The sequence below is a fragment of the Cyrtonyx montezumae genome, unplaced genomic scaffold (assembly GCF_038088225.1).
Source record: "Cyrtonyx montezumae isolate F1298 unplaced genomic scaffold, pur_monq_1.0 scaffold_10, whole genome shotgun sequence".
Taxonomy (NCBI): domain Eukaryota; kingdom Metazoa; phylum Chordata; class Aves; order Galliformes; family Odontophoridae; genus Cyrtonyx; species Cyrtonyx montezumae.
The window spans coordinates 20,672,585-20,699,786 of record NW_027071826.1 but is presented as its reverse complement, the minus strand read 5'-3'; the positions used below and the strand labels follow the sequence as shown (position 1 = coordinate 20,699,786).

General features: G+C 44.3%; 1 protein-coding gene across 1 annotated transcript in view; it reads left to right on the top strand.

Annotated features, from left to right (window-relative positions):
* Positions 1 to 26,934, top strand: part of IFT43 (intraflagellar transport 43) — a 42,009-nt gene extending 15,075 nt beyond the window's left edge. Inside the window, exons 4-9 of the mRNA XM_065751865.1 lie at positions 11,367 to 11,399; positions 11,797 to 11,843; positions 23,531 to 23,603; positions 25,005 to 25,080; positions 25,431 to 25,493; positions 26,227 to 26,934. Of these exons, the coding sequence (XP_065607937.1) occupies positions 11,367 to 11,399; positions 11,797 to 11,843; positions 23,531 to 23,603; positions 25,005 to 25,080; positions 25,431 to 25,493; positions 26,227 to 26,337 (403 nt within the window). The 3' untranslated portion in view covers positions 26,338 to 26,934. The remainder of the gene's footprint in view (positions 1 to 11,366; positions 11,400 to 11,796; positions 11,844 to 23,530; positions 23,604 to 25,004; positions 25,081 to 25,430; positions 25,494 to 26,226) is intronic.
* Positions 26,935 to 27,202: the final 268 nt, after the last annotated feature.

Here is a 27,202-nt window from a genome sequence, read left to right as displayed (position 1 = left end):
TGTGGTATAATGGAGATGGATGGAGATGATCAGAAAGAAGAGATGGAAGAAAGAATTATTCAAATTGTAGAATGTATGTTGAAAATTCTGATTCCCTTATGAAAGGGAAATAGCATGGTTATCAGAACTAAGGGACAGTTCAGACCAAGAGATTGCAATCTGTTTGTTATTTATCAAACTCTAAAGTTACCTTGGAGTCGCAGTTGTTATTCACAGAAGTGAAGGGCTCTGCCATTGAGTGATATGAGATTGCTTGTATATATTAAGGCCTATAGTAAGAGTGCATGTGTCTGGACATGTGCTTTGGAGACACTGATCATGTATTTTCCATCCTGGAACCTTGAGAATGGGACAGCACATCCAGAGATGTGTTACAGTCAGTATTTCCTGAGAGCTGGGAGAGGTGGTCTAGAAAACAGTACTTTTCTGGGCAAATTATGGCTCTTTGTTTGTCTCTGAAGAATAAATCACCTCTTTGTAGAATCAAGCTGAAGCTTATGGAAATGTGATAGCAGAGAACAAGGGTGAATTGCATTGCTTAGGAAAAATAAATCATGTAATTGGTGGCTATGTGAGGGACTGGATAGGAGCTAATTCGGTTATTCAGAGCTGAGCCTAATGTGCCCTGAAGGACAGTGCTCAGGTTCTTAACGTAATGGCACGGTGCTATGTGCTGCTGTAGGATGTTTTCCATGGTTTAACTTGAGCCTTATCTGATAAATTTGGAACAGTAGTTATCAGCAGTGCTTCTGCAGCATCCCAATTGCAATGGATGTACCAGGTGCTTGGAGTAAATGCTTCTGTTAGGTTGGAAGCAGAACAGGAGCTAGGGGGCTGCAGGCCTTTCTAACCATAAAACCCTGCCCAGTGGGATGTAAGATGAAGACGTGCCCCTTGCTCATTCATGCATACAGTATTGTGTCACACCTGACAGTATTCTCTTCCTTTGTATTACGATCTTTTATGGAACAAATTTTATGAAGAGAAGGTTTGCTCTGACATTTTTTAGTTGTAGGAGGGATGAGGATTTTGTACAACTCTTCCCCTGTCGTTCCTTTCCTTCAGCTGCAGATTCTTGAAAGGCTGATCTCTTTTCCTTTCCCTCAGAGAAGCCTGAGATGCTGGCCTGTAAGGCTGTCCTTGTGACATATCCCAGAGTTGAACCTTCATGTGAAAAGTCTGAGTCATCGGCTGATGTCATACCAGTGTTGCTGTAGCTTTCTTGTTTCTGTTTTCTCAGGCTTTATCTCCCCACAGCTTTTCTACCAATTTAACTCAGTTTGGAAGACCATCAGGTTGTTCCAATTTCACTGGGGTAGATATAGATACTCTAGAATAATGTGCTTTTTTAACATATCTGATGCAGCTATAAGGACTCTTATGACAATATAATGGCCTACACTTGGAAGTATACTGCTTTAAGTAATTTTATTTAAGCAATTTATTTATTTAAGTAATTTTTTTTATTTATTTATTTACATTCTGTGATATTTCGCTTATAAAGTGAGGGTGAGCAGAGTGGCTGCAGTCAGATACTCTGTGTTGCATTAATATATTCTGGGTCAGATAGGATGCTGCAGCCACTTGAGAAAGTCTTGTTTCTGTCTGTGTATCATTCTCTTCCTTACTCGAGGTACAAGCTTTTAGCTCTGTTTCTGGCAGAGTCAGCCAGTTGCAGCTGTATACTCATCACTGCTTTCACTGCAGAGATACTTTAGCTCTTTTTTGCTGTATTTCTAGTTACAAGTTTTATCAGTTTGAAAGGAATAATTGAAATTGTTCTCTGTGTTTCCATTGGGCACATGTTAGAGTAGAATTTCATTTGCAGTGTGTTTTTTCCGTTTTTTCTATCTTTGCTGTGCCCTCATCAGCCCTTACCCATCCAGCTCTTGTCATGCAAAGGTGAACTTCCAAATATTTTCACCATTTTGCTGATTCTTTCCATTAGACTTGTGCTTTCTCAGGCTATTGCAAGATAGGAAGAGGAGGAGATCCCATAAAGTTTTCCGGTCTATAATTAGTTTTAAAATTCATTTGCACAGATTGTGTGCAAGGAAGAGAAAGTAATTTTGTCACAAGTTCCCACGGTGTTTACAAGTGCCAGATATTAAAGTCCCAAGAATCATCAAAATGCTGTCCTTTCCTCTTGTTCTTAAAATATTAGAAAAAAAAAAAAAAAGGTTTTCTAAAAGTCAAGCATGGAGCAATTACTTTGGACTCCCAACACCTCTATAAAACAGTTGGCATTACTAGGAGTAACATTTTGCTGATATGGATAATAGTGAGGACTATAGATAAGCATCTGAGCAAACCCTCAGACTTGCCCTCTGACATCAGCAAAAAAATGGTGCAAAGTAATGACACAAAAATATTTTTTTGCTTACGGGGCTCTCTGCAACTGAATGTACTGTACATTGTTTGGAGAGAAAAGAGCATTTCTCCATGAGAAGAGGCAGTCCCATTGCTGCCCCAGCAGTGTTCTGGCCCCAGTGTTAAAGGAAAGGGGACCAGCTGAAAACCAAGGCAGCTATTGGAGCCTAGTACCCTGCTGACATTACGTAAATAACAGTAATTACAGATGGTTTTATGCTAGAGAAGCATCACTTCAACCACTGGATGGAGCTCAAGTGCCATTCTGAAAGCTGTACTGATGCCCTTAATAACATCAGTGTTGACATTTGTGTCAAGCAAAGCAAAGGTTTTATAGTCTTTGGAAGGAAGAAACACAAAGTGCCTGCTGGTGGAAGAAGGAAAAAGAAAGTCATTTTTGCATATTGTTGGGGATTTGACAAAGGGGAGATGCTTCGAAGACCCATTTAATTCCAGCTTCTACTGATCTCATCTGTCTGACTTTCCTTGTAGAATTTCTTTCATTTTTCTTCCTGTAAGTATGTTTTTTTTGTTGTCTGTTTTTTGATCCCATGTGTCTCCTTTCTTCCACACAGATCCTGGCATTTTAACAACAGGTGCTCCAGCCACAACTGAAATTTCTTTCTTCTGGCTGCTTGGTCATACAGGGCTTATTTAGGTGAATGACCAGAATGCTTTAGAACAGATGTGCTGGTAAAGTGTCCAGCAATGCTTTTCACAGGAAGACAAATATCACGGCCCTGTAAGAAGGGAGTGGATGCAGTTGGGGTGACCTTTAGAGCAGAACGGCACTGATAACTCAACCTTTGTGTAGACATCATTTTAGACTCTGGATGTTGGGCAGTGGTGAGATTGCACCCTGGAGCTGGAGGAAAGTTATTTAAGAGATTAAGGTTTTTTATGATTTAAGGTCTCTAGAGGTAACTAAAGTTAAAAACCTCCTGTTTCAAGAAGATGGGCTTAAACTATCCTGTGTTGTATCTATATAAGATGACCCTCAAGAGTGCCTGGTTTATAGAACCTCTGTCCATCCCTGTCTTGCAAGTGGGAGTAGTAAAGTGCTCACATGTTTCTCTATCTGACATGGCAGGGAAAACTTGTGTCATTGTGTCTGCCCTCTACTCCCAGTCCAGCAGTGCTGAGATAAATCTTGAGCTAGGCTTCCCTATGACACTGCCATGTAAGGAGCAGATCCAAGCTCCTGGTAGTGGTGAAGACAGCAGACTCCCTCTGCGTCTTGCAGCCTTCTGTGAATGTCTTCAGTGATGTGAAGAATACAGGCACAAAGGATTGAGGCTACCAGGTGAGGGGGCACAACTGAGAAGGAGAAGATAGAAAAGGAAGTCTGATTAAGTTTTGTCTTGAAGTGTCTGTTTTTGGGTTTGTCCCTGCATTGATCTGCAAGGGAATGAGGCAAGTAATAGCCCCTTGGGGACCTTCAGGACTTTCCTCTCAATGTCAGCCGTCATTTTCAATCACCCTCTCCCTCCCAGCCATTAATTTTGGCCCAGGATCATGGGGACTTGTCCATCTATCACTCCTAATTGACACTAAATGATCTGTCAGTTTATTGATGAACGGCAGGAGTGGAATTGTCACAATATATTTTACTTTCTAACAACTCCTCCTGACAATTTTACCTTGTCCATCTCACTCTCCTCACATAAATCTCCATTGGCCTCTCATTCCTTCTCTTGGGCTGTTCTGGTGCCAACCGCCTCCACGCCATCGGCACGCATCAAGGACATCAAGATGGCGGTAAGCTGCAGTGTGCAGGCCTGAGGTGGGTTTGTTCTTCTCTTTCTTTCTCCCTCTTTCTTTTTCTTTTTTTTTTTTTTAATAAGCTGGATGTTCCAGGAATGCTAACAGGCTCTTGTCCTCTTGTCCCTCTGTGTCATTGCTGGGGTGAGCTCTCCTTGGTGTTTCTGTTTAGACTCAGTAAAGATAACTGGCAGAAAATTGAAACTCCCTTAAAGACAAAAGAGTCATCTGAGAATCCCTCAGTACCATCGCTGTGATGGGGGATTTTTTCATTTTAATCCTGTACAGTGTGACAAGCAAGGGTTCCCAGCAAAGGGAGAATGCTAGACTCATGCCCATACCTGTGTCTTTACAGTGCCCCAGGGAGCCTGGAAAAAGAGTTGGGCTTTTGTCTTTTTTTTTTTTTTGAGCTATTTTTCTGCTTTTTTTTTCTTTATTAGTGAAGTTTTCTTTGTCTTTTTACTGACAAACACTGGGCAATTGAAGAAGTAGAAGGGCTGTAAGGTCTTGCTCCCTTAGGAACTGGAAAATGGAACCTGCACAACAAAAGCAGGATATTTGACAGCAGTACATGGTAGCAGTCCATGTAAGCTGCTGAGGTGGCAAAGTGTGGTCAGGGTGAAGTCTCTCAGCTTTTTTGATTGAGGACAAAGCTTCTTCCTTCCTTAGTTCTCCACATCTCCAGGGAATTTATTAACACATCCAGGGAAGACCATACTTGCTGTTCCAAATAGTTTGGGCTTAAAGAAGCAAAGCTCTCTTGAAGACCACATGCAACTTCAAATTCTTTTTTATCAATCAAAGCCAAGGCTAAAAACTTGTCTGGCCTATTTAGCTCACTTCTAAATTGTCTGTGAAGTCTGGCTTAATGCAGTTTACCTGCAGAAAGAGAACTAAGTTGACCCTGATCTACTTGTTTGCCCCTATTTCCCCCTGTTCCTCACCTTTTCCCATATAGCTGCTCTACTGTTCTCAAGTTCTTAACCCAAGTTCTTTAGATACCTTTTTTTTTCAGAAGATGTGGCTCTCAGATGACAGCACAATGTGGTACTTTTACTTAGTTTATCAGAGTTCTTATGTTTGTTTTTTAATACAGTGTTTTTAGTGACACAAGTGAAAAGACTTTGGTCAAGTCCTTCAGAATTTGGAGTTTGCTTTCTGTTGTGGGATTTAGGGGAAACAAACAAACAAAAAGCAAGCTTCTTTTTCTTTGTATTCTAGTTCTGTTTCCTTTAGCAGTCAGATTTTTTGTAATCATGCATATCAGAAATGCATGTTTCCCTTTAAATGGGAACTGAAATGCTCCTGTAACCCCATTTGATGTGAGGGTTGGCCCTGGTGCTCAGTGGAGACTGAGGATGTGATCTCTTGGACAGGAGCCTCTGTTCTCAGGGAACAAAGATGTGTGGTAGATACCTCTAGAAGCTGTGGTGCTGTTTTCCCACACAGCAGGAATTTGTGTTGAGTGTTGTTGTTTTTTCTGTTGCTCAGTGGGAGCTCGGAGCGGCTCTGCTGGTCAGCTCTTTACCAGCGAGTGGGTTGGGGCACCCTGGGAACGTCTGTTATGGGGAGTAGGCTGAGGATCAGCAACCCTGTGAACTGTCTGTCTGCTTGTTCACTTGTGCCAGTTCCTAAAACCTGCTTGCCTGAGGTTTTTTCATTTCTTATTTCTGTTAAGTAAGCCTGTGTACTAGGACATGAGGAGAAACAACAGCGTTTTTGCTGCAGATTGGCTAGTGCTTCATACATGTCAGCTGAAGCTGTTTAGCCCCAGTGTCTGTCAGATCATAGGACCTTAAAGCCCACCCAGTCCCAAACCCCTGCATACACCCCTGTGTGCAGGGCTGTCCCCCTTCTTTTAGTTTAAGCCATTCACCCTTGTCCTGTCACTGTCAGACAGTGTGAAAAGTTGGTCCCCCTCGTGCTTGTAAGCTCCCTTCAAGTACTGGAATCATGGACTGCCGTGATGTCTGTCAGGGGCCTTCTCTTCTCCAGGCTGAACAAACATAGTTTTCTCATTCTTTCTTTGTAGGAAAGGTGCTCCAACCCAGGTCCTGTCCCAGAGGAAGTGCTTGCACGTTGCTGTGCCCCTCTTCTACCCATGCAGCCCTCAACATGTGATTCAGGCACCCCAGGGAGCTGTGAGGCATCAGAAGGTCATCTGTGGGACCCTTACAGGTTCCACAAATGTGTGTCTGCCCAGACCCCATTGAGGAAATGCCAACACACGCTCATGGGCTTGGGAGCAGAGGGCTGTGAGATGATGTCCTGTGACAGAAATAAAGGCTCATTGCAGCCCTGCCTCCAGAGAGGTTGTCTTTTGAATGGTCAAGTTTAGATTGGTTTTAGGAATCTTTTCCAGGCTGCCGCAGCCCTGGGAAAGGAGATAGAGATCTCAGAACTCCAAGGAAGTTGAAATGGGATAGCTGACAGGATGGGTTTGGTAGTGCCTTCCAGCAGCACTGTGGTTTTGTTCTCTGAAGCTTTGGTGGGTGTTCTCCACCCACTGCACCTCAGTAAACAAACAGTGACCGAGACCCACACACGGGGAGCTGGGAGTGCTCGCACTCACGCATCACTGTGGATGTGCAATGAGTTGTGCCTCAGGCTGCAGAACAAGCTGCTGCTCGTGGCTCACCACCCACTCACCGCAGTGATGGGCACAGACAAAATAATTGAGCAAGAGTGTAAGAGTGTAAGGTGTCTTTTTTTTTTTTTTTTTTCCAATTTAATCATAAAGAGAAGTGGTTTAGGCATGCAGATGAGGCTCTCCCTGAGCTGCCGGGCCCTGTGAAGCATCCTCTGGCCCTGCGTGCCCTGTCCCCCCGCACCCGCATCCCGTCCCGCGGGGCCGCCGCGCCGCCGAGGCCCGGCAGAGGGCGGCCGTGGCCCGGTAGAGGCCTCCGGTCGTCCTCGTCCATCGCGCCGGAGCTCTGCGGCCGCTCGGCGGTTGCGGGGGGTCCTCCCCGCCCCGGAGCGGGCTGCGGCACGGCGGCTGCGGGCGAGAGCTGCGAGCGCGGAGAGATTTCAAGGACGTTTCCCCCCATTCATCCCAGTTATGTGCGCCGCTAAAATAGGTTAACGGTGTCTAATTAACCACTGCACGTTGTCAAAGCGGCATAAAGATAGCAGCCTGGCTGTTCTCTGAGCCCTGCTACTTTGTCTCCATTTAGATCGCCGTGGTAGTCCATTAAATGAGAAAGAAACAGTTTAACGGAGATGATGTCTACATTAGAGCTGCCTTTCGCCCCTCGGCACGGCTGTAGGCAGCTCCCTGCCAGCCGGGCTGTGCCCTGCGGTGCTGAGCGAGTTGTGAGGTTCAGCCCCCTCTCATCAGCATGAGGCAGGATTCCGGCTGGCCGGGACTGAGCGGCGCTCCCGAGAGAGATCAGATTAGTATCCTCGGCCCTAGCACACAGCTTGGAGAGAAACAGGTCGTGCATTGCAGAAGTTGTGCGGTAGGATGCTCTGGGGTCTGCTTGGGGGGCTTCTGCCCCATCAGAAAGAATGAGAGAAACAGAAGTACTGTTCTCACAAGAACTGATATGATTTATAATACAGCAGACAATGCATTTCTGAGCATTGCTTCCAGGACCGTGTTATTTTGTTCACCCTTATGTCAGTGTATGTGTCTGTACAGCACAAAGATGCACCAGGGGATGTTCAGTGTAGACATTAGGAAAAAAATTATTTACCATGAAGATGGTCAAATGCTGGAAGAACATTCTTAAAGAGGTGGCTGATGCCTGTCAGTGTTGAAGAGACATTTGGATAATGCCCTTAATGCTCTGCTTTAACTTTTGGTTAGCCTTGAATCGGTCAGGCAGTTAGATGTGATGATCTTTGAAGGTCTCTTCCATCAGAATCATTCCATTCTATAATTCATACACAATCGCTCATTTTATGGATGTCTGTTGCTACCCTCCCTGGGCTTTGCCTCCTGTTAGAGCAAACAGGAAATGCAGGCAATGTAATTGTTGCTGAGAATGTGAGAAAAGGGTAGGATATCTATACAGGCTTGACTTTAAAATCTGTCTTCTTCCATGCTGGTTTTCACTCATTACTAGAAAGCTGTGCCCTTGGAGATGAGGAGGATGCTGTGTACCCAGGCATGATCTTAAAGGATGAAATGCTGTTCTCAGCATGTTGCGATTGGTATTGATAAAGCTGAGCCAGTTCTCAGGAATGGGTGCTCCACTCCACTTTAAGCAGTTTTCTCCACAAAGCAGGGCTTCCAGTAGCACCTGGAGACCAAAGGGACAAGCAGGTAGCTGGTCCTGCAGGCACAGCGTTTCTGTGCACAGCACAGCCCTCAGCTGACCTTATGAAATGCACAAGGTTGGAAGCAGTGCACATTTCAAGGATCTACTAACAACTTTCTTTTTGCCTTGATGGTTTTTAATTTTAGGACATGGGCCAAAGCTTGTCTTTTCTCTGTAAGTCAATTTGCTAAGTAGGTTTAGATGATGCAATTGGGCCAAAAAAGTAAAAAGTTAGCCAGGAGAACAAACCAAAAGTTTTTTTTTTTTTGTTTTTTTTTTTTCCCAGCTTGGAACAAGGAATTAAGAAGTAATGTCATCAAACAAAATAAAAGGAAGGCTTTGGGTTTAGGACTTGTTATCTTCTTTACCTAATAGCTCGGACATCAAAGTCACAGAGAGTGTAAAATGTGGAATTCCTTACAGAAGTTTCATACCATGCATCCCAGATAGTTCTCTACCCGTGAGCTGGTTTGAAATGCCAGTTTCATCAAATGGTGCTATTCCAACTCATATATAACAAACCTTTGTCGTGCAGGTGACTGAAAGCAGATGTCTCACCTAAACAGAACAGCAGTCATTTCTGTCTCCTGCTCTGCTTCCATGGGTATTTAAATGCTTTCTGTTAATGACAGTACTGTTAACATAAGAGACTGTTGTCCCCTACTGCTGCCTCTGTACCCTGAAGCGTGGGGACTGACACTGACAACAGGGCTTTTGCTAGCCCTAGAGAGAACTGACCTGCTTGACAGAAGGGTGTTCTAACACCCAGACTTGGGCATTATAATAGACAGTGCTGCTGTCCTTTCCTGGTTTACTAATTTATTTTCCACATTACTGGTGTTGTTTGTTTGTTTGTTTTTTCAATGCAGTGCAGTTATTTCATTAAAAAATAAAGCTATTTGGCAAGCTTGCAGATAGTTTTGGGAGTGCAGAAACTACCTTCTTCAGAAAAAATGTGTAGAAATCTCAGTATACTGGACAAATCATGAAAGTATTAAGTGAGGACAGTAAATTAAACCTAAGCAAGAGCGTTGGTACCCCCAGCAAAGCTGTCCTGATTTGGAGTCATCTAGATCAGTGAAGTGAGCTCTCATGATGTATATTTGCTTATTGCCTTCAATGAGTCCATTTATAGCATAACCAGAAAAAGTCTGGAAAGCTTTAAGTCTGAGAGCAAGCAGAATAGTCTCTGCCTCTAGGACTAAATATGACTGCATTCCCAGAGGGCCACCTGCATATCTATCAGGACAGAGAGCTCACAAAAAAAGAAACGGAAATTGCTTACAGGGATAGCAAGGTGTGACTCTCTCCTGGGAAGTATAAACATGTTTTGCTCCTGCCTGGGGACAGGCAGTGAGCAAGAGTAGAAGTGTGAGTACTGAGGGAAAAAAAGAGTTATTTGGGGCTGGACAATTACCAAGAATAATGGGACCATGCTAAGGAAAGGTTAGCTAGAACCTGCAGGAAATGATCCCACTGCGAGTGCCATGGGTCTGAAGATAGTCTGTGGGAAGTGGTTCTGTGAAAGCAGAAGGGAGAGAGAGAAAATGGAATAAACCTTGTATCGTCTTTTCATCTCTGTTCAGATTCCAAACTCCGCTGTGAGCTGGCAGTGGGCTCTGAGCCATTACTTTCTCTCTCTGTAGTATCAGCGGATTACGAAGTATGTTTTGCACTATCGCTGGGGAAAAGAACTTAACTGGACAATTACTCCTCACTGAAAGAACTCTCCTAGATTCACCGACTCCGTTGTTCTGCTGGAAGCTCAGGTGCAGGTGTCACTTCTGTGGCTGTAGTTCTGACCATAGCAGTGGATATTATTGGATTCTTATCACTTATTGGGTCTAACCTTTAGCTTCTCACAGACTGCAAACTCCAAGAGCAATGGAGACAAGGGTCTTTCTTCTTCTCATAGCAAAACACTGTGGTCTTTCTTCTCATAGCAAAACATTGTCTGTGTCCTGCTCCTTGCCCTTAGAAGAGCAACCTGTTCACAGGAGAATTCAGTGAGCCCCATGGTCTCATCAGAGAGAATCGATGAGAAGTCTGCCTGTTTCATGGAAGTGCTTTGAAAAGTGCAGTGCAAGGCAAAGCAGCAGGTTCTCTAACATCAGTGCATGTGGTAGGGCAGAGCCCCATGTACTCTTGTCATAGTGCTCTGACTTCAGAGGGGAGAATATTTATTCCTAATGCATAGAGATGAAACTTCACTCTGCAAAATGGCCAAAGCAATCAGTGAGTGATGAAGTATCTGCTAAAAAGAAACCTGGCATTTAATTAACTTTTCAAAGTGCTGGTTCAGCAACCTCCATGTTTTACATTTTGAATATTGAACAAGCATCCCTAATCGGAACTGAATTACTTCTGGGCTTGCTGGGGTGGAGAGCAAGGGAGCTGCCATTTGCCAGTGCCTCCCCCCCACATTATTATTATGAACTTCTGTTAACTCAGCCGGATCAACCCTGATTTACTGCAGCGACAGCGTGCTTGACCTGAACTTGGCCTATGCAAGTGGGGCTCCTAACCCTCAAAGGTGACTGCATAATCTTTAAGCACAACCAAGGGAGAGAAGAACCTGATGATCTCTCAGAGGGAGACAGACAAATTACACTTTCTTTGTTGCTCTTCAGTGTGCCAACTTCTGCAACAAAGACAAGCTTTCCCCACAGCTGATGGCAGAGAGTATGAAAAAGTATCTGAGAAACTCAAAAAAAAAAAAAAATAGGGACTCTGTCTCTTGCTGTTTCTGGACCTGGTTATCTTCTGGGACTCAGATGATTCAGCTTTAACCTGATGATGCACTCAAGGACTTTTTGATACCTTAATTTAGCAGTCTGTTTACAGGTGTTATGTGTGATATTAGACCAGGTTACAGGAACTGCTTTATACGTTAAGAGAGATATAGATAAATATTTGTTTTTTAATACATCTTTCTAACCTTTTCTAAGCATGAGCCTTTCCCTTGTCTTGCAGGTCAGGAAAAAAGCATGCAGAAGAAGTAGAAGAGTAAGTTCCCATTGTTGCTAAGACTTCTTTCACAACTTTTGCATCTGATTTCACAGAGAAAGGGTATGCAGCTGTCTAAGCTCCTGTACATCAAGATCTGGAATGTGGGACAGATACAGAGCCTGTCATGAATTCATGCAATGTGTCCTAGCATGGTTCAGCGCTGGTTGCCCTGGATATGGAGTTGAAGGTGGCTGTGTCACTCCTGTGAGACAGAAAGAAGTGGAAGTGTCTGCTTTCCCAGCAGACTCATGCCAGGCTCTGCTGTCTCAGCCATGTGTAATTACCTGACTGTTGGTCACTCAGGCATTTTAGACTTGTGGGGAAGAAGGAGATGCAAGAAGATGCTTTTCTGGGCTTTCATTTGGAATTCTTTTCTCCTTGTGTTTTGTTGCAGCCGTCGTCTCCGGCAGCAGAGCCAGGAGGTACCAAGTGAGGGAGGAGGTATGTTTTTACCTACTTGACTGCCAGAACTGCCTTCATATTTGTCTGGGGCTTATCCAGTAAAGTGAGCAGAGGCATCTATCTGGTAAGAAATGGCTAGAGAATGAACCACCTTGAGGAGAGAAATAGATGTGGCCACTGCTTAAGTCTCTCAGCTGCTGAATGGGGGGGAGAGAGAGCAAAGAAGATGGAGAGGAGGAGGATGAGATGAACCTGTAGTCTAAGTCTGTTTCTTCATTGACACAATAATAAAGTGTCCTGAGGAAGAAAGAAAGCATCACGGGGACACTTCTCTGTGATTATCTCCAGAGGGATAATAGTGTACTGGGGAAGAAGAAAGCTGAAAGACTGATAAAAGGGTAAACACAGGGATAGAAATCACTGCTGTCCCCTAGTTTGGGTGATAGCAGGCTCTACTTAAAGCTCCTCTTGTGTTTTGTGATAAAGCCTTTATCTTGTGCCTTTGAGGACAAGTGCTTGCACAGGTCTCTTGGGGCATCTGTCATTAGAAAACTTGTTATTTAAAAAAAAAAAAAGAACAAAAAAACCCCACACTAATGCAAGATCTTAGATCATAAGCTGAACTTACACTGGTGGGTTATCCCATCCCATCCTTTTACAGGCCGCTGTGAAATGTACTGAACTCCTAACTTACCACTTCTAGTTTTCCATTGTGTTTATATGGACTGTTGAGGCAAGAGGAAGCTCAGGAAAAATCCATGATAGGAAGTCCTAGGCAAACACTAGAGGGCTGTGGATGTAGGAATTCACTGAAGTATCTAGGAGCTACCTCCGTTTTCAAGGACTAAGAATTTTATACACTGTATAAGAAGTTGCATCTGTAAAATACTGCCAAGCATTAGGAGAATTACTGGAAGTCACAAAGGGTGAGACATCAATACGTTTAATGAGACTAATTAGAAGACTTATTTGGGTCTTCTAGACAGATTAAGCACAGGAGCATATGACTGCCTGAAGTGACACCTTTATAGCATTGGCATCTTCAGAATAGATTTAATGTCCCCCCTGAGGTGTTTCTTTGACTTCTTAAATTTCAGCATATATCACTGAGGCTGATAGTCTGTTCTGAATAGCTATTTGTCTGTTTGCATATGTGGTGTCCTTCTTGTTGAACCTCGGTCTTCTATTCAGAGTATAATAACTTTGCTAACCGGGTGTAACAATGCTTGCCACATGTTTGCAGCATATGACTTCTAGTGCTCCTACACAATGGGTTATAAATACAGAATAGAATTGATACAGAACATGGTATGAAGACATGGTAAGTTGTAATACACTTCGCTTTTTTATTTGTACCTAACCTGTGGCTAATAGTTGGTTTCGACTTGTTTGCTAATCAGAATTCAACTTTTGACTATATGCACGTGTTAGAAGAAAGATCCTGCTAACATTACTGGGAGTTCACACTTAGGCACTTTCTAGTATAATGGGATACACTGATTTATAGATCCAATTCTTATATGGTAAAATCAGTGGTCCTACTTCTACAGGGAGATTAAACAGACTAATTCTGGGAGAGCAGTTGTCCGTGTAGACTCAGCAATTGCAATGAGAACAGATGACATATAAATAAACTCCAGAACCTGATTAAAAATGTTTTTGTAATTAAGCAGAGAGACACGTAAGAGCTGCCCCGTGCAGAAGGCATGCTGTGGTTGTGCCTTGAATTGAGTTGTATTGGCCTCTCCTTCACACAGTGAAGGGCTTGTGTCCTTAACGGTAGCGGTAAAGCCCAGATTCTAACCACACAGGAATCAAGACATTAGTGTATAGATCCCCCAAGGATGGGTCATGGTTATTCTTTGCTGCATAATGTGTTAGCTTGTACAACTTAATATGAACAGGTGCAGTTGCCTCCTGATTGCTACTGTCAACCAATACATTTATATTACCTTCCTTTACCCTATTAAAAAGCTTAGCTGTACCATTCCATTAACATTGCTTGTCCGCTGTCCAACCTTTTTATTAAAAGAATGAAAGGCAAAAAACTATATGCCCTTAAAAAGATAGCTTATGTATCTGAAGTGTGCCCAGGTGTAATCATATGTATGGCACTAAAGCCCAAAGGCTCAGAATTTGGACTCAGTTGGAGGAAGCACTGAAAAATCACAAGCCCTGGAGGGAGTCTGTGGTTTGGCATGTGGAGAATGTGAGAGACTGGGAGAGAAAGACAGTTGATTCTAAGAGTCTGGGAAGGCTGTGTGAAGACTGAAGTAACCTGGGATGTTGTAAAGGGATGGACCAGACAGGGACATCGTGTGTGGAACTATATGCAGTTTCAGCCACTGCTTACAATTAATTGCACAGGGAAACCCAGGTGCAAGTCATCCACACTTTGCAAGATAAACCACTGAAATATTAGCAGTGAAGTACCTTGGCTCAAGCTTTGCTCAGAATTCATTTTCTTTAAACTGTATTTCTTCTTCACTGAGGCTAGCCCAGGACAAGAGAGCCATTTTTAAAAGGAGCCAGTTTTGAGTTATAGGGATCAAAGAATTGTGTTTCACTAAAAGCACCATCTGCTCCTTTAAAACTCCAAGCTGAAAAGACTGATATGAAAAAGTACAGTGTCTCTCCAGCAATAGTTCTGCTGCATCTATCTGATGGATGCCGGGCTTTCCTACGGCGCCTTCTCTGTGCCCATCCTCCTGAACAGTCATTGGTACATGTTAGAACATTATCACAGCAAGTGGATAACGGTCCTTTGTTAGGTTGTTGTGTGTCCAACCGAACCATAGCGTGGTACAGCCCACCTCCTCTGTACCATGGAAAACTTGCTTTAACAGGATTTAATGCCTCACATCTTGAGGAATAATAAACCTTCACAAGCCTCAAAAAAAAAACCGTGTAATTCCTAGAGGACAGGCCTAGTTGAGTCACTTTCAGCCAGGGGCAATTGGGGGCTTAATGCCGTGTATGTAGCAATCTGGGCAATCTGAGAGAGAGGAGTTTAAGGGTAATTGCTCATTTTTCTGTCCATGTCAACAGGGAAAACGGGCAGCAGAGACTGAGTGCTATACAGCCAGGAGACTGCAGATGGGAGACATCAGGAGCATTTAACAAGTGCTTTCTGTAGCAGCCAAGAGCAGTTTCTCCCCAGTACAGACTTTTTTTGTCATGAAATGGGAGGACAGGACAACTGAGTTGAAGGGCCTTCCCCCCACCTTGCTCCTTTCTCCAGCAGGGTTATAGAGTCGGTGCTTCTGCTTTGCTTGCGTTTGGCTTTACTCAGCTTGTGTGTCTCATTCTGACATGCAGCTACACTTTTCTGTGAGCAAGCTACTTTGTTGTCTAAAACTTTCCTCTTTGTTCCATTCTTGCCCACCTGTTCTGCTCTGCTATGCTGCACACCCGGATGCCTGTCTCCTCACTGCTTTGCCCTTGGGCTTTTCCTCTTAGCACTGTTAGCTGAGATTGTCATCTGTCTCCCTGCTCTCTTTTCTCTACAGACTGTTTTCCCATCTTCAGAAATCTTGTGCCTTTTCTTTCTTACTCTTGCATAGCTCCTAGAACAGGGCTTTTCATGGAGGACTGGGCTGTGACACATGTGATACTCTGTGGGAACAACAGCTTGTTATTTTAAAGCAGATAGTGTGGGTGAATGAGAGAGCTGACTGAAATGAAAGCCTGCCTGTGCTACACAGACAACCCCAACATGACCTGCAGGTGAGGAAAGCTGCCAAGAGACAGTCATTGGATCTGTGCCCTCAAGGCAAAATCCCTTCCTGCCTGCTGGGAAGCCTCCTCTAGGAAGCAGAGCTGACGATGAGACCTCTTTATACAATGTCAAATCTTTAGAAGGACTTCTTACCCTTCTGGCATGTGGCAGCAGCTCCTTTGCATTTGAACAGGACAGGAGTCCAGGCTCTGTGTGCAACAGGAGCAGTAGAAAATGTGTTAATGCTCCATCTAATACTAATCTTGCTTGGAGAAAAAAAAAAAAAAACAAAACCAAGAAATGGAGAAAGCGGGCTTGTACCATGGTCCCTGCATCTTCCTGGGAGTGATGTCTGTCTGTCAAGAGAGAGGTGGTCCTCAGAGGATATCACAGGATGTGGCCATAAAATACCAAACACTTTATGAGCTTCATACAAATATGTACCAATGCTGAAATTGCTCCAAACAGAGCTGACAGTAGGAGCACAGTGTTGGTTATGTTGTGTGAAGTTTGCCACCTAGTTGCTTCCTAGTGAGATGCTGTTCTGAGAGAACACACCGAGTGCTGGTGGTTTCCAGGGGGTTGTGGCTGCAAGGAGTGTATGACATAGAAAGATTCATTGGTCAAGCATGAGGCAGAAGGGTGAGGGCTGGTGGATGGGAAGCTAGACATGAGCCAGCAGTGTGCCTTTACAGGCCAGAAAGCCAACCATACCCTGGGCTGCATCAAAAGAAGCATGGCCAGTAGGTCAAGGGACGTGATCCTACCCCTCTACTCTGCACTGGTGAGGCCTCATGTGGAGTACTGCATCCAGATAGAGTCCTCAGTACAGGAGAGACAGGGACCTGTTGGAGCGTGTCCAGAAAAAGGCCACAAATGGTCCGAGGGATGGAACGCCTTTCCTGCTAGGACAGGCTGGTAGAGCTGGGGCTGTTCAGCCTGGAGAAGGCTCAGAGGTGACCTGAGAGTGGCTTTTTAATATCTAAAGGGGAGCTACAGGAAAGAAGGGGACAGATACTTTAGCAGGGTCTGTGGCCATAGAACAAGGAGAAATGGCTTCAAGCTTAAAGAGGGGAGATTTAGGTTGAGTATAAGGAAAAGGTCTCTTACAGTGAGGGTGGTGAGGCACCGAAACAGATTGCCCAGAGATGTGGTGGATGCCCTGGAGACTTTCAAAGCAAGGCTGGGTCGGGTCCTGGGCAACCTGATTTAGCTGTGGACATCCCTGTTTGTTGCAGTAGAGTTGGACTAGATGACCTTTAAAGGTCCCTTCCAACTCTAAAGATTCTATGAATCTGCAGGAACTGCCATGGAGATGGCCAGTGGGTTGGTCCTTCAGAGGCTTGAGAGCCAGCAGGGGAGTGGTTTACACAGAACTGTATGTGCTAAAAGTGTTGAACATCAGTTGCAATGAATACAGAGTGAAAAATATGGTGTTTGGGAGTTTGTATGAGGGACTGAAGAGAGGGTCTTAAGGCAGAGTGACAGTGACTGCTGTGTTTCTTGGATTCTGTGCTATGACTTTGTGTGTGGCTCTATCAAATGCACCGCTGTTCTCCACTACGCTGCCTTAAGACTCTGCATAAGGTCAGTGAAGGGCAAACTCAGACCAACCTCATGGTTTCTTCTCTGCTGCTGGTCCAGACCAGCTTGGACTCCTACAGTGACTGCTGACATTGTGATCTGGAGTTTCTGGTGATTGAGGAAGCCTGTTTTGGCAGCCATAGTGGATGGGGGAAACAGGGAGTATGTCCCAGGGGATATGGCAGAAGTCCTGTTTGGAGTGGCTAACCACTTGTCACAGGACAGTGGACAGTGTAATTGCAAGGGAGCAAGCACAGCTTGTTTGGAGCTAAAAATAAAGGCCTGGGTAAGCATCTTCCATCACTGAATTCTGCAGTATGGTGGATACACAGTCATGTTGGTCCTGTGATAGCTGAGTCCATAAGTGTAGTTGACGGACTAGGTTTACCTAAAATACCCTTTAAGAAAAAGCTCTTGAAAGATGATTACAGAATTGAGACACCATCATTTAAAACTGCCAGAGGCAAGCTCCTTTGAAAATTGCAGCAGTGGAGGGACAGAGAGAGAACCACGTAGCCCTTGATTGTAGTGTTGTTCCCTCAGGACCCGTCCCCCCTCCCCCTCGGTTTCACATCTGATATGAGAGAGAGCAGCAGTAAGATTCCTCATCTGTCTTATGAAAATCCGATTCTGAGTGGCTCTGATCAAACCTGGCTGGCTGTCAGCAGCGGTGGCCTTGTGTGGAGGGAGGGAGGCTTCTGAGGAGTTGCTGGATGTGGAAATGTCATGGGTGCTGCCGATCAAAGAGGCATTTTTTAATAAATATATATAAAAATAAAAAAAAAAAAACCTAAGGATTTAGCATAAAAGAAATGTAGTTTGTCTTGTTTTTCCAGTGTAACATGAAGAGGATGAAATAGAACCAGATACGCCTGCTCCCAAACATACATCCACAGGAGCATTTGAGAAGCTTCTTTCTCTGCCACACTAACGCTCTAGCACAAAATCACTCATCTCAAGTGTTCTTGAGGAGAGTTTCGTGTTGCTGAGTTCACCAAACCCTCCCAGGGAACTTCATGCCTTCTCATTTGATGCCTTGCCACCTCCTGAGTATGTTTCAGCAAAGGAGCAAAGAGCAGCCTCTGTAAAGAAAAATCATGTTAGCAGAAAGGAGGGCAGGTGCTGCGGGTAAAGGCTAGGAGGTGTCTGCCCACTGTAGATGCTGATAACCTCAGAAATAATGTTGGACTCCAGGTCCTGAGCTTGGACTCTAGACTCTCCTGTCTGCTGCTCGTGGAAGACCTGTGTGTTAAGGTGAATCCTTGGATTCCTTGTCTTTAAAGCCTTCAGCATTTAGTCTCGCACAAAACAAGCTATAGATTACCTCCTGTTGAAGCCCTGCATGGAGCTCAGTAACTCATCTGACACAGCTCTTTGGCAGCAGCTTTTCCCTCCTCATGCTTCCCATGGATCAAAAGTGAGGCTTTGTTGCAACAGCAGCCTTGGAAGATAGCAAATATGGCTGATGCTTGTCCAGGTGAGGAACAAGTCACACCACACTAAGCAGTCTGTTGTGATGCTGTCCAAGGAAGTAGAGTGTCTCAGTGAACCTCCTGACCTCCCTGCTAGTTCTCCATCTAGCTAGCAGTATCATCAGAGCTTGGTGGCTGAAGAAAAAATGATTTTGTCTTATGCATCTGTAAAGCAAGGCTGGAGGGTCATTGCTGAATCTGCTGCGTGATCACGTCCCGTATAGGTCCTATGAATCATCTCACACAAAAGAGTGACTTTTCCCTTCAGCTGTCTAGGTTGTGCCATTACAATTCTCTTCTCAAAAGCATGTTTTAGAATATGAGAACCTCAGATTATCTTCTGCTTGTCTCTGCTTTTAAGACTGCCCCAGCAGCTGTAGTTCCACCTGCTTTTCACCCTACCGTTTTCATCTCCTTGCTGGCTGAAAGGTACACTGCTCAGCATCAGCCTCTTGCTAGGGCAATTTCAATCAGGGAAAGGTATCCCTATGAAATTAATGTCTCAGCATCCAAAGAAGTGTTCTTTATCCTTTCCACTTGCCTGCTGCTCTCCTGAGAAAGCTTCCAAAAGCCTTCAAGCTTGTTTGTGTGTTCAGTAGAGGCTGTATGTGTCCCTTATTCCTTATGTTTTTTTGAAGATTTTTTTTTTTGCCTGTTGCTTTCCACTTTTTTCTATTCTTTTTTTAATTCTCCATTTTTCCACTTAGAGAGAAAAATTATTTATTGCATTGAGATGTGCTAATTAAAGCCATTTTCTGGTATTTGGTTACTGAAGTGTTTGATGTCTCTCTGACAAGACCATGAAATGCGCAGAGTGTCTACAGGGACAGAATTTGCTGAACACGGTGCTTTGTAAATGAGGGGACACAGTGTCGCAGCAGCTCATGAATATGAAACGCCCATGATGCTACCTCAGTGGACTTGAGAACACAGATGAATCCTGTCATGTGCTAAATGAGACCAATTTCTTTCACTTAACTTCATCTTCAATCAGACCTTCTTCCATTTGCCTGTTTAAAATTCCCCAAACGTGATGCAGAAGGTAACAGCATTCAGTAAAACAAAGTTTTGCAGCAGCAGAAATATTGTAATTATCTCATTTTTACATTTTATGAGCAAGCAACTTAAACTAAAGTTATTTTCATTCTTATGCCTGCTTAGTGGCAGGGGACTGCCAGCTCCAGCAGCCACTGCCCTTTTTGTTCTCCAGATATGGCAATGGATGGGAAGAGAGGACAGCTCCATCCCCGCTGCAAAAATGCCCATTCTGAACTGGCATTGGAAATATGCACCCAGCTGGTGGGAGTGAATCAGATGAAGCAAGATGGAGATGTTCTTTTGGGTGTCAGGATTTTGGGTGTGAGGCTTAGGTAACTTCCAGTGAGAAATGGCAGACACCCTACAGAATAACTGTAGGCTGGATCTGGGATGTGGTTTCTAGTTGCAGCTCTGATTTATTGCCTGACCTTGAACAAATTCTGACTGTCTCTAAAAAAGCATTGAGTTCTCTGGGGCTAGGACCAGACTTCATTGTGATGAGAGGGGGTCCAGAATGCAGGTGTTGCTACTAAACCAAAAATAAGCCCCTTGGAGGGGGTGCAACTCAGCAACTTGCAGTTGTAGCTGGGCACTAGGTAGTAGATGTGCCTCCTCCTGCTTGTGGCTTTCTGTGGTTGTCATCAGTAACCTGCTAAAAGGCAGAAGAAGTGATGGTCACCGCACGTGCCCTATCATGAGCACAGAGCCCTGCTTTGTGTTTGACTGTGGCTACCCAGATGTAGCCTTTCCCCTCTGTTTTTTCCTTCTACAGCTTTCACGCTTCTGCCTCATGCTAGTAGTGCCTTGCCATAACTTAGCTATGGAACTCTTCTAGTGTTCAGTATAGCAATTGTAATAAAAATACTGCTCTTATACTCTGGACTTAGATGTTCTGAGACATTCGGTTTGATGCAGTATATTGAAACTCCTGTTAGCCAACACTTGTGCTTACATCTCCTACCCTAACCTCTGTGTGGTTACACTCATTTTGTTTTCATTCTTTGATAGTTTGCTCTTGCTCACCATCGTATGGGGAAGGAGAGGAATCTGCAGTTGTAATCCAGCATTTGATGCTCAGTATTTTCTATCTCTGTCATGAGCAGTGGCTGAAACTAGTGTCTTGTTTACGAGCTGAAAAGTCCATGAGAAAGGCTTTGTTTTACTTTGTTCTCAGTCATTTTGAGCAATAGAGGGAAACCTCATCCATTCCTCTTTAATGCCACTGTGTGCTCTGAGTTTTATGTTATCTCCTCCACCTTCTATTGCATACCTATGTCTTCTGCTTGTGAAGCACTACCTGGCACTTGTGTCCCCCTCTTCTCCTATCTCTTCAGCTGAAATGAAACTGGGATACTCTCTAGGGGAAGCTGAGTGCTGCTTGTAGAAGCATTCACCCTGGCAGTTTTATCTCCTGTGTGAAATGGGAATTCAGAGGAGTTCTGTCAGGGGAAGACCGTGTGCAGGAGGCTACGTAGATAGCGTTGGGAGTTTGTAATGTAGCCTTGTTGTTGGAAATGGCTAAAACTTTCTGTACGAGCTCTGCAATATGAAACTGGGAGAACATGGTCCTGTGGGCATTTCTGTATGTATTACTGCTATGTCTAAGTTGTCTCATTGCAGCTAATGGCAATATTAAAAGTAAAGCATATGCCTGTATTCCTGTAGCACTACAGCCCATGTGGTTCTGTTCCCTACAGTACACATAGTACCATGACTTAGCTGTGTTGCCAGAGCTTGCTGGAAAAAGAAAGGTGTATGCCCTAAGAAGAGCAGTAGGGGGCAGGAGCCTGAGTGAGGGAAAGGTTGGCTTCTCATGTGATAAAGGTGAAAAAGGAGATAACTTTGCAAACTGTAGGGAGGAAGAAAAGGGATTGTGGAGAGGTGGCACCACAGAAATTGTCAGAGGGTAGGAGAAGTTACAAGTAAAATAAGACCCCAAAATTTCAGGCTTGCTTTGCCATTGATAGCAATTGGCCTGGGGAACTATTTTTTTCTTTCTTAATAGTTTGCAATGTTTTTTGTTTTTGTTCCTGACATTCTCTGACAGTCTTAAGGAGTATTGCCTGTGCCTAAAATGGACAAAATCATCAGCACTTTGCAGTGAGAACACTCATGTGGTTCCCTTTGCTAGAGGGGCTGGCAGGAACCCCCAGAGCATTTCCACTTGTTCTGTCTGAAATATTTTCAAAGTGCCTATAAAAATATTGGAGCCTTTAATTTCTTTTGGAAAGCATTTCTACGTGATTGCCTGCATGATGGTAATACAGAGTAGAGACAGCACTCAGCAAGGAGTTTGGGAATCTCTCCATGGAATTCAATGGCAGTGAGATAAAACCAGCATTGGCAAATCTAGGACTGCACAAAAAGAAGGTGCAGCTCGCAGTACTAAGTTTACAGTTTTCCCTATTGCAAAAAGAAATCAACAGAAGCAAAAGCCTGGCAGGGTACCTCTGTGCAGTGCTTCATTCCTCCCCTTGTACAGCCTCCACAGTCTGTTCCCTCCTTGGTCTTTCTTACTTATGGACAGGGACTTTCTTCCATATTGTCACTGAGCAGTTCCCTCCACCCTCTGTCTACGGAGAGGCTGTTACCCTGTGATTACACTGTGTTATGGATTTTACCCTGAGCTGGGAGCCCCTGTATAGAAAAGCCAGCAGGGGAGCAGGTTCTCTGGGCTCTTGTCCCTACAGGCAGAGCAGGGACAGATATACCCCAAAGGCACAGTAACACACTGGTGAGGCATTTCTTGTCATGGAAGGGACATCCTGGGGGCCTGTTGCTGCAGTTTTCCTTTAAATGTCTTTGAGAAGTTTGCTGTAGTCAGAGAGCTGCTTTGCAGGCACCTGTTCCTCAGGCAGCTGGGGAGCTCAAAGGCACAGCTCTGCTGAGATCATCCAAGCTGTCACCTCCGCCTGCCTTGGCCTGGCTCTCACTGCAGCCGCTGTCCCGCTCAGTCCTCCGCCAGGCAGCCAATTAGTGAGAAATCCCACTGTGTGGCCAGCACCGAATGACCACTGCACCAAGGCCCGTGCTGACCTGTGCCCTCCCACAGCTGGGCCAGGGCTGCTCCTGCCCCAGCATCTGGTGAGCCCCAGGGATGCTGAGGGGATGCAGGGCAGAGAGGGAAGCTGAGAGCCTGTGGAGCTCTGACAGGCGGCTGGACAAGGGGCTCCTCAGCAAGACCCTGCCGGAAGCCTTGGCCGCCACAGGTGGGGACGTCTCTCCAGCTTCTGAATATTCATCTCAGCCTGGGCTGCAAAGCTGGGCAAAGTCAGGCCCAGCTGCCTGCTGTGCTGCTGGCAGAGGCAGGAGCAGCCTGCCTGCTTCACCACTAGAGGAGCCAGCTCTGACCCCACCTTGTGAGTGTGAAACTTCTTCCCAGAGCCAACCACCAGTATCTCTGCCATCTGAGGACACAGCATCTCTCAGGGTTTTAGCAGGATGCAGTGTGCACCCAGTTTTTCCTTCTCTGTTTCTTTTTCCTTCTAAGTATCCTTTTTCAGTGGAGTAACCATAATCATCATGCTGGGAATACATAGTGACACCTATCAGCCATTCCAGGTTTACTCTGGAAGTTACAAGAAGATTGATGACATTACAGCTTGGTGCATCCTCCCTAGTCTTAGTGTCAACTAGACCACCAGCACTTCCTCCTTCAGACATCCAGAAGGTCACAGCCTCTGCTCAGTCTGCAACCCAGCCAGGAGCTCCTTCAGCATGCAGATTCATTCATGTGGCTTGTGCCATTTTATGTTCAACATCTCATTTCTAACAGATTCTAGGTCGCTGAGCAGAGCTGAGCAGAGCAATCGATAACATATCTCTTAGGAAGCAAATTCTTACCAGTCTTCAGATGATGGCCAGATTCTTTCAGCTTCAAGGTTGTCTTCAAATGCTGCTTTCTCTTATTGTAGATATTCCTGTGATCCCTGACTTAGAGGAAGTCCAGGAGGAAGATCTGGCCATGCAAGTGGCAGCTCCCCCCAGGTAAGAGTGCTCCTGAGTCTCACATCAGCTGTGTGAAATATGCAGTGAAATTAAACTCCATCTTACCTCATGCCCTGTGGGTGTTAGTGGCAGTGCCGTTTGGGAGGATTCGATGCTGAGCATTGTGACAGTGAGGCTCCGGGCTGAACAGTACACACTTGTTTCCTATTACATAGAAACAGCAATTAATGCATTTTCTCTCTGTATACACAAAAACTACATTAGCACAATACTTTTGATGTTGCAAAATCAAACTCTGAAAAGTTAGGTGTTGCTTGATTTAAGGTTGCCTGTGTGACAGATGCCTCCAGTGCACATGTATTATCACACATACTTTGATTGCACACTGCTTTGCCCTCCACAGGATATCTTTTTCACTCAAGGGCTTCGTTAATTTGCAAAGCACAATGTGATTTGTAGGTGTATCACAGTAGTCTTGGGATTAGCTCATAGGAGACTAGTATGTTTTAAAAATTGAAAAAAAAAATCAAAAGTTTTGGAGTTCATTTTCTTGATACTTTTAAGTCTTCTCTTCTGTTGTGTCTGTGGTGAAGATCACAGACTAGGATTTCTGTTGACCCTTGTTTGGATGACCACAGATGCCTCACTTGCAAGCATAGAGTAGGTATTGTAACTAAATAGCTGTTAATAAAAATAAATGACACTTCATCACAGTAAATTAAAATTAAATTTTGTCTCTCACTAGAGTTGTTGTTCTTTTTTTCTCTCTTTTATATAATCCCATCTGTTCTTCCTGTATTGATAGTCACTCTGCAATATTAGACAAATAATTTTCATGGGCAAACATAGAAGATAAATTAATACAAATCTCTGTAGTACTGTGCAACATGCAAAGGAAAGTATGACAGGACAGTATATTGCCTCTCCTAGCCCTGCTCATCTTTGGAGCCTACATTTTAAGAAAGTGCATTTGATATCTGAAATTCAGCTGAGAGAAGGAAATCACAAAATCTTCACTGTTATACAGTTTGCATTGTGGGAACTCTTAGAGTGTGCTTTACTTCCCAGACAGGAGTGGCATTTTGGCTGTTACATGCTGGATGTATCTGTATCTGGGCTGTCTGAATGTTCATGTTTTCTTTCTGGCCCTTGCATCTGGCTTATGGATCTTCTCTCTGGCATGCCAGGCTCTCTGAAGGAGTCCCTGGTCACTCCATATCCTATTTTTACATGTGCTCAGCCTGGCACTCAGATTTGTCAGTGCCTTTTAATTTGATGATTGAGATGTGCTTCTATTCTTGGACAACCATCTTGATATGCTCATCACCCAATGTTGATACTGAGGTGGGTGTCCCCACACTACTGTTCAAGCCATTGTTTGTCTCACTGGATGTGCTTCCGCTCTTATCAGGGGTGTATTTTGCCCCTTTCTGTTTGCAGTGTGCAGGTGAACCGAGTGTTGACCTACCATGACTTGGACAAAGATCTTATGAAGTATGCAGCCTTTCAGACTCTGGTAAGTGGATGTTGGTGTGGGGTGAACAGTGTCAGTCCCTCTCCTTCCAGTTTTCCATTGTCCTCCACAGTGATACTCAGCTGCATAAAATGCATTGCCTTGTCATCCAAGCACCTTCCAGTCTGCCTGTGTTTTCCTCTCTGCAGTGCACTTTTCAGGCTTGTGAGTGTCTGCAAATAGTGTGTGTATAGTGCCTGTTATTCATACAAGGAGGTACCTGCTGCTGTCCTGAAGAAGGTATACGTCACGTATGGAGCAAAATGTTAAGCCTGTATCTCTGGCAGCACCCTCTCTGAGGAAATGGTTTCTGCTTCTTCTGTGTCTGTAAGACTGTGACTGTGTGTTCTTAGGATGGCGAGGTTGACCTGAAGCTTCTCACCAAAGTCCTGGCTCCAGAGCATGAACTACGAGAGGTGAGTTTTTTCTGGAAACACCAGAGTTAAAAGCTTCTTATGTCTCAGACTGTTCTTTGAAAGTAGGCTTTTGTTGGTGGGGTGGAAGAAAGAGACTTGAGGAGGAGCCTGTGAAGAGGAGCTTGTTTTCAAGCTGATGAAGGTCCCATTTCCTCAGCAGATTATGTTAAACGTTCGTAGGTCTTTCTGTGTGTGAGATTATGGCACTGCTGTGACTAGCTTCCTTCAGTTTGTAAGAGCTAGTGAAGGGCCTGGTACTGTCACAGATCCCTGCAGAAACTGCTGCGTTATATAGTCTTTTGGTAGCCACCATGGGCTCCAGGCTGTTCTGCAGAAAGCTACAGAGGAACTAAGAAAGCATTTAAGGTTAGGGCAGAGGGCTCTTTTAAAGCAGGACAGAAGCTCAGTACAAATATATAAGCAGTAGCTCAGGACTTGAAACAAAGGATTTCTGTGGCCCAGAATCACAGTTGGTTCAGTAGAAGGGTGGAAGATATTTATGTCTACTTATGCCCTTCTTCCTAAAATTAGTGATGTGGGCTTTACTGAATTTGGGAACATGATTGATTCTGCCAAAATCTTTAATTTGTAACACGGATTCACATTCCATCCTCTAGGTTTCCTATCCCAGTCAACAAAATCTATGCCTTCCCCTCTGGCAGGGACATCATTTAGAGACATCTGGGAGTCATCAGTTAAATTTTCAGCATGTTTGTTTTTTTCCTCTTGATAGGATGACGTCTGCTGGGATTGGGACCATCTCTTCACAGAGGTATCCTCAGAACTAGTAACTGAATGGGACGTGGGACAGTCTGAGAGAGAGGACCACCTCAGTGTACCCTAGAGCACTGATACACCAGATATCTCCTCGTATACACATTCCCTGTAAATAGTTTAGCACTTTTAATTTTCTATTCACTTGTTTGTATTCAAGAATATATTTCAGACATGGAAACAAATAGAGCTATCTCCATAGGAAAACTGGCTCAGAAGAAGTTTTGGATATTTTATAATAAAAGTCTTCGTTCTCAAAAGAGATTAAGAATTACAAACACAATAAATTATTTACTTATGAACAGCCACTGCTGCCTTACTGCAGCACCTGTACAGATAACTGCAATGATCAGCCTTTCTTCAGCAGAAATGTAGCCTCTCTGGGAGACCATCTTGCACAAAGAATGGAGTCTGTTTTTCACTGATGGCTAAGAAAGAAACTTGAGTTGGTACAATTTGTGTGCATAAGATGTGATCAAGATTATAATCTTCCCACAGCAGATGCCACAGGCTGTCAGGGTACCTGTTTTACATTTCATCCATCAGCCTCCTTCTATCCTTTGCTGGTTTAACATTTGCCCTGGATCTTTACACCTCTGTATTGACTCAGAGGAAACAGTATCACCTACTGAACTGCCACTACTGCTTCTTACACCATCTTTTTTTTTTTTTTTTAATTTTTTCCCTGGAGGTATCCCAGCCAAGGACTGACCGAGCCTAGCCCTGCTTCGCTTTTGCAGCCAGATGAGATCCCATCTTGAATGGAGTTAGCTCCAGGCAGTAGGTAGTTTGCAAAGAAAATACTGCTCATTCCACACATGAAAAAAAAAACAAACCAATAACAACCATGCTCTGAAACAAGCTAACTCCCTAGTGTGTTTCATTGGAAGAAAGTAACCTGCTCTCATTGTCACCTAAAAAAAAATCTGTTTAGC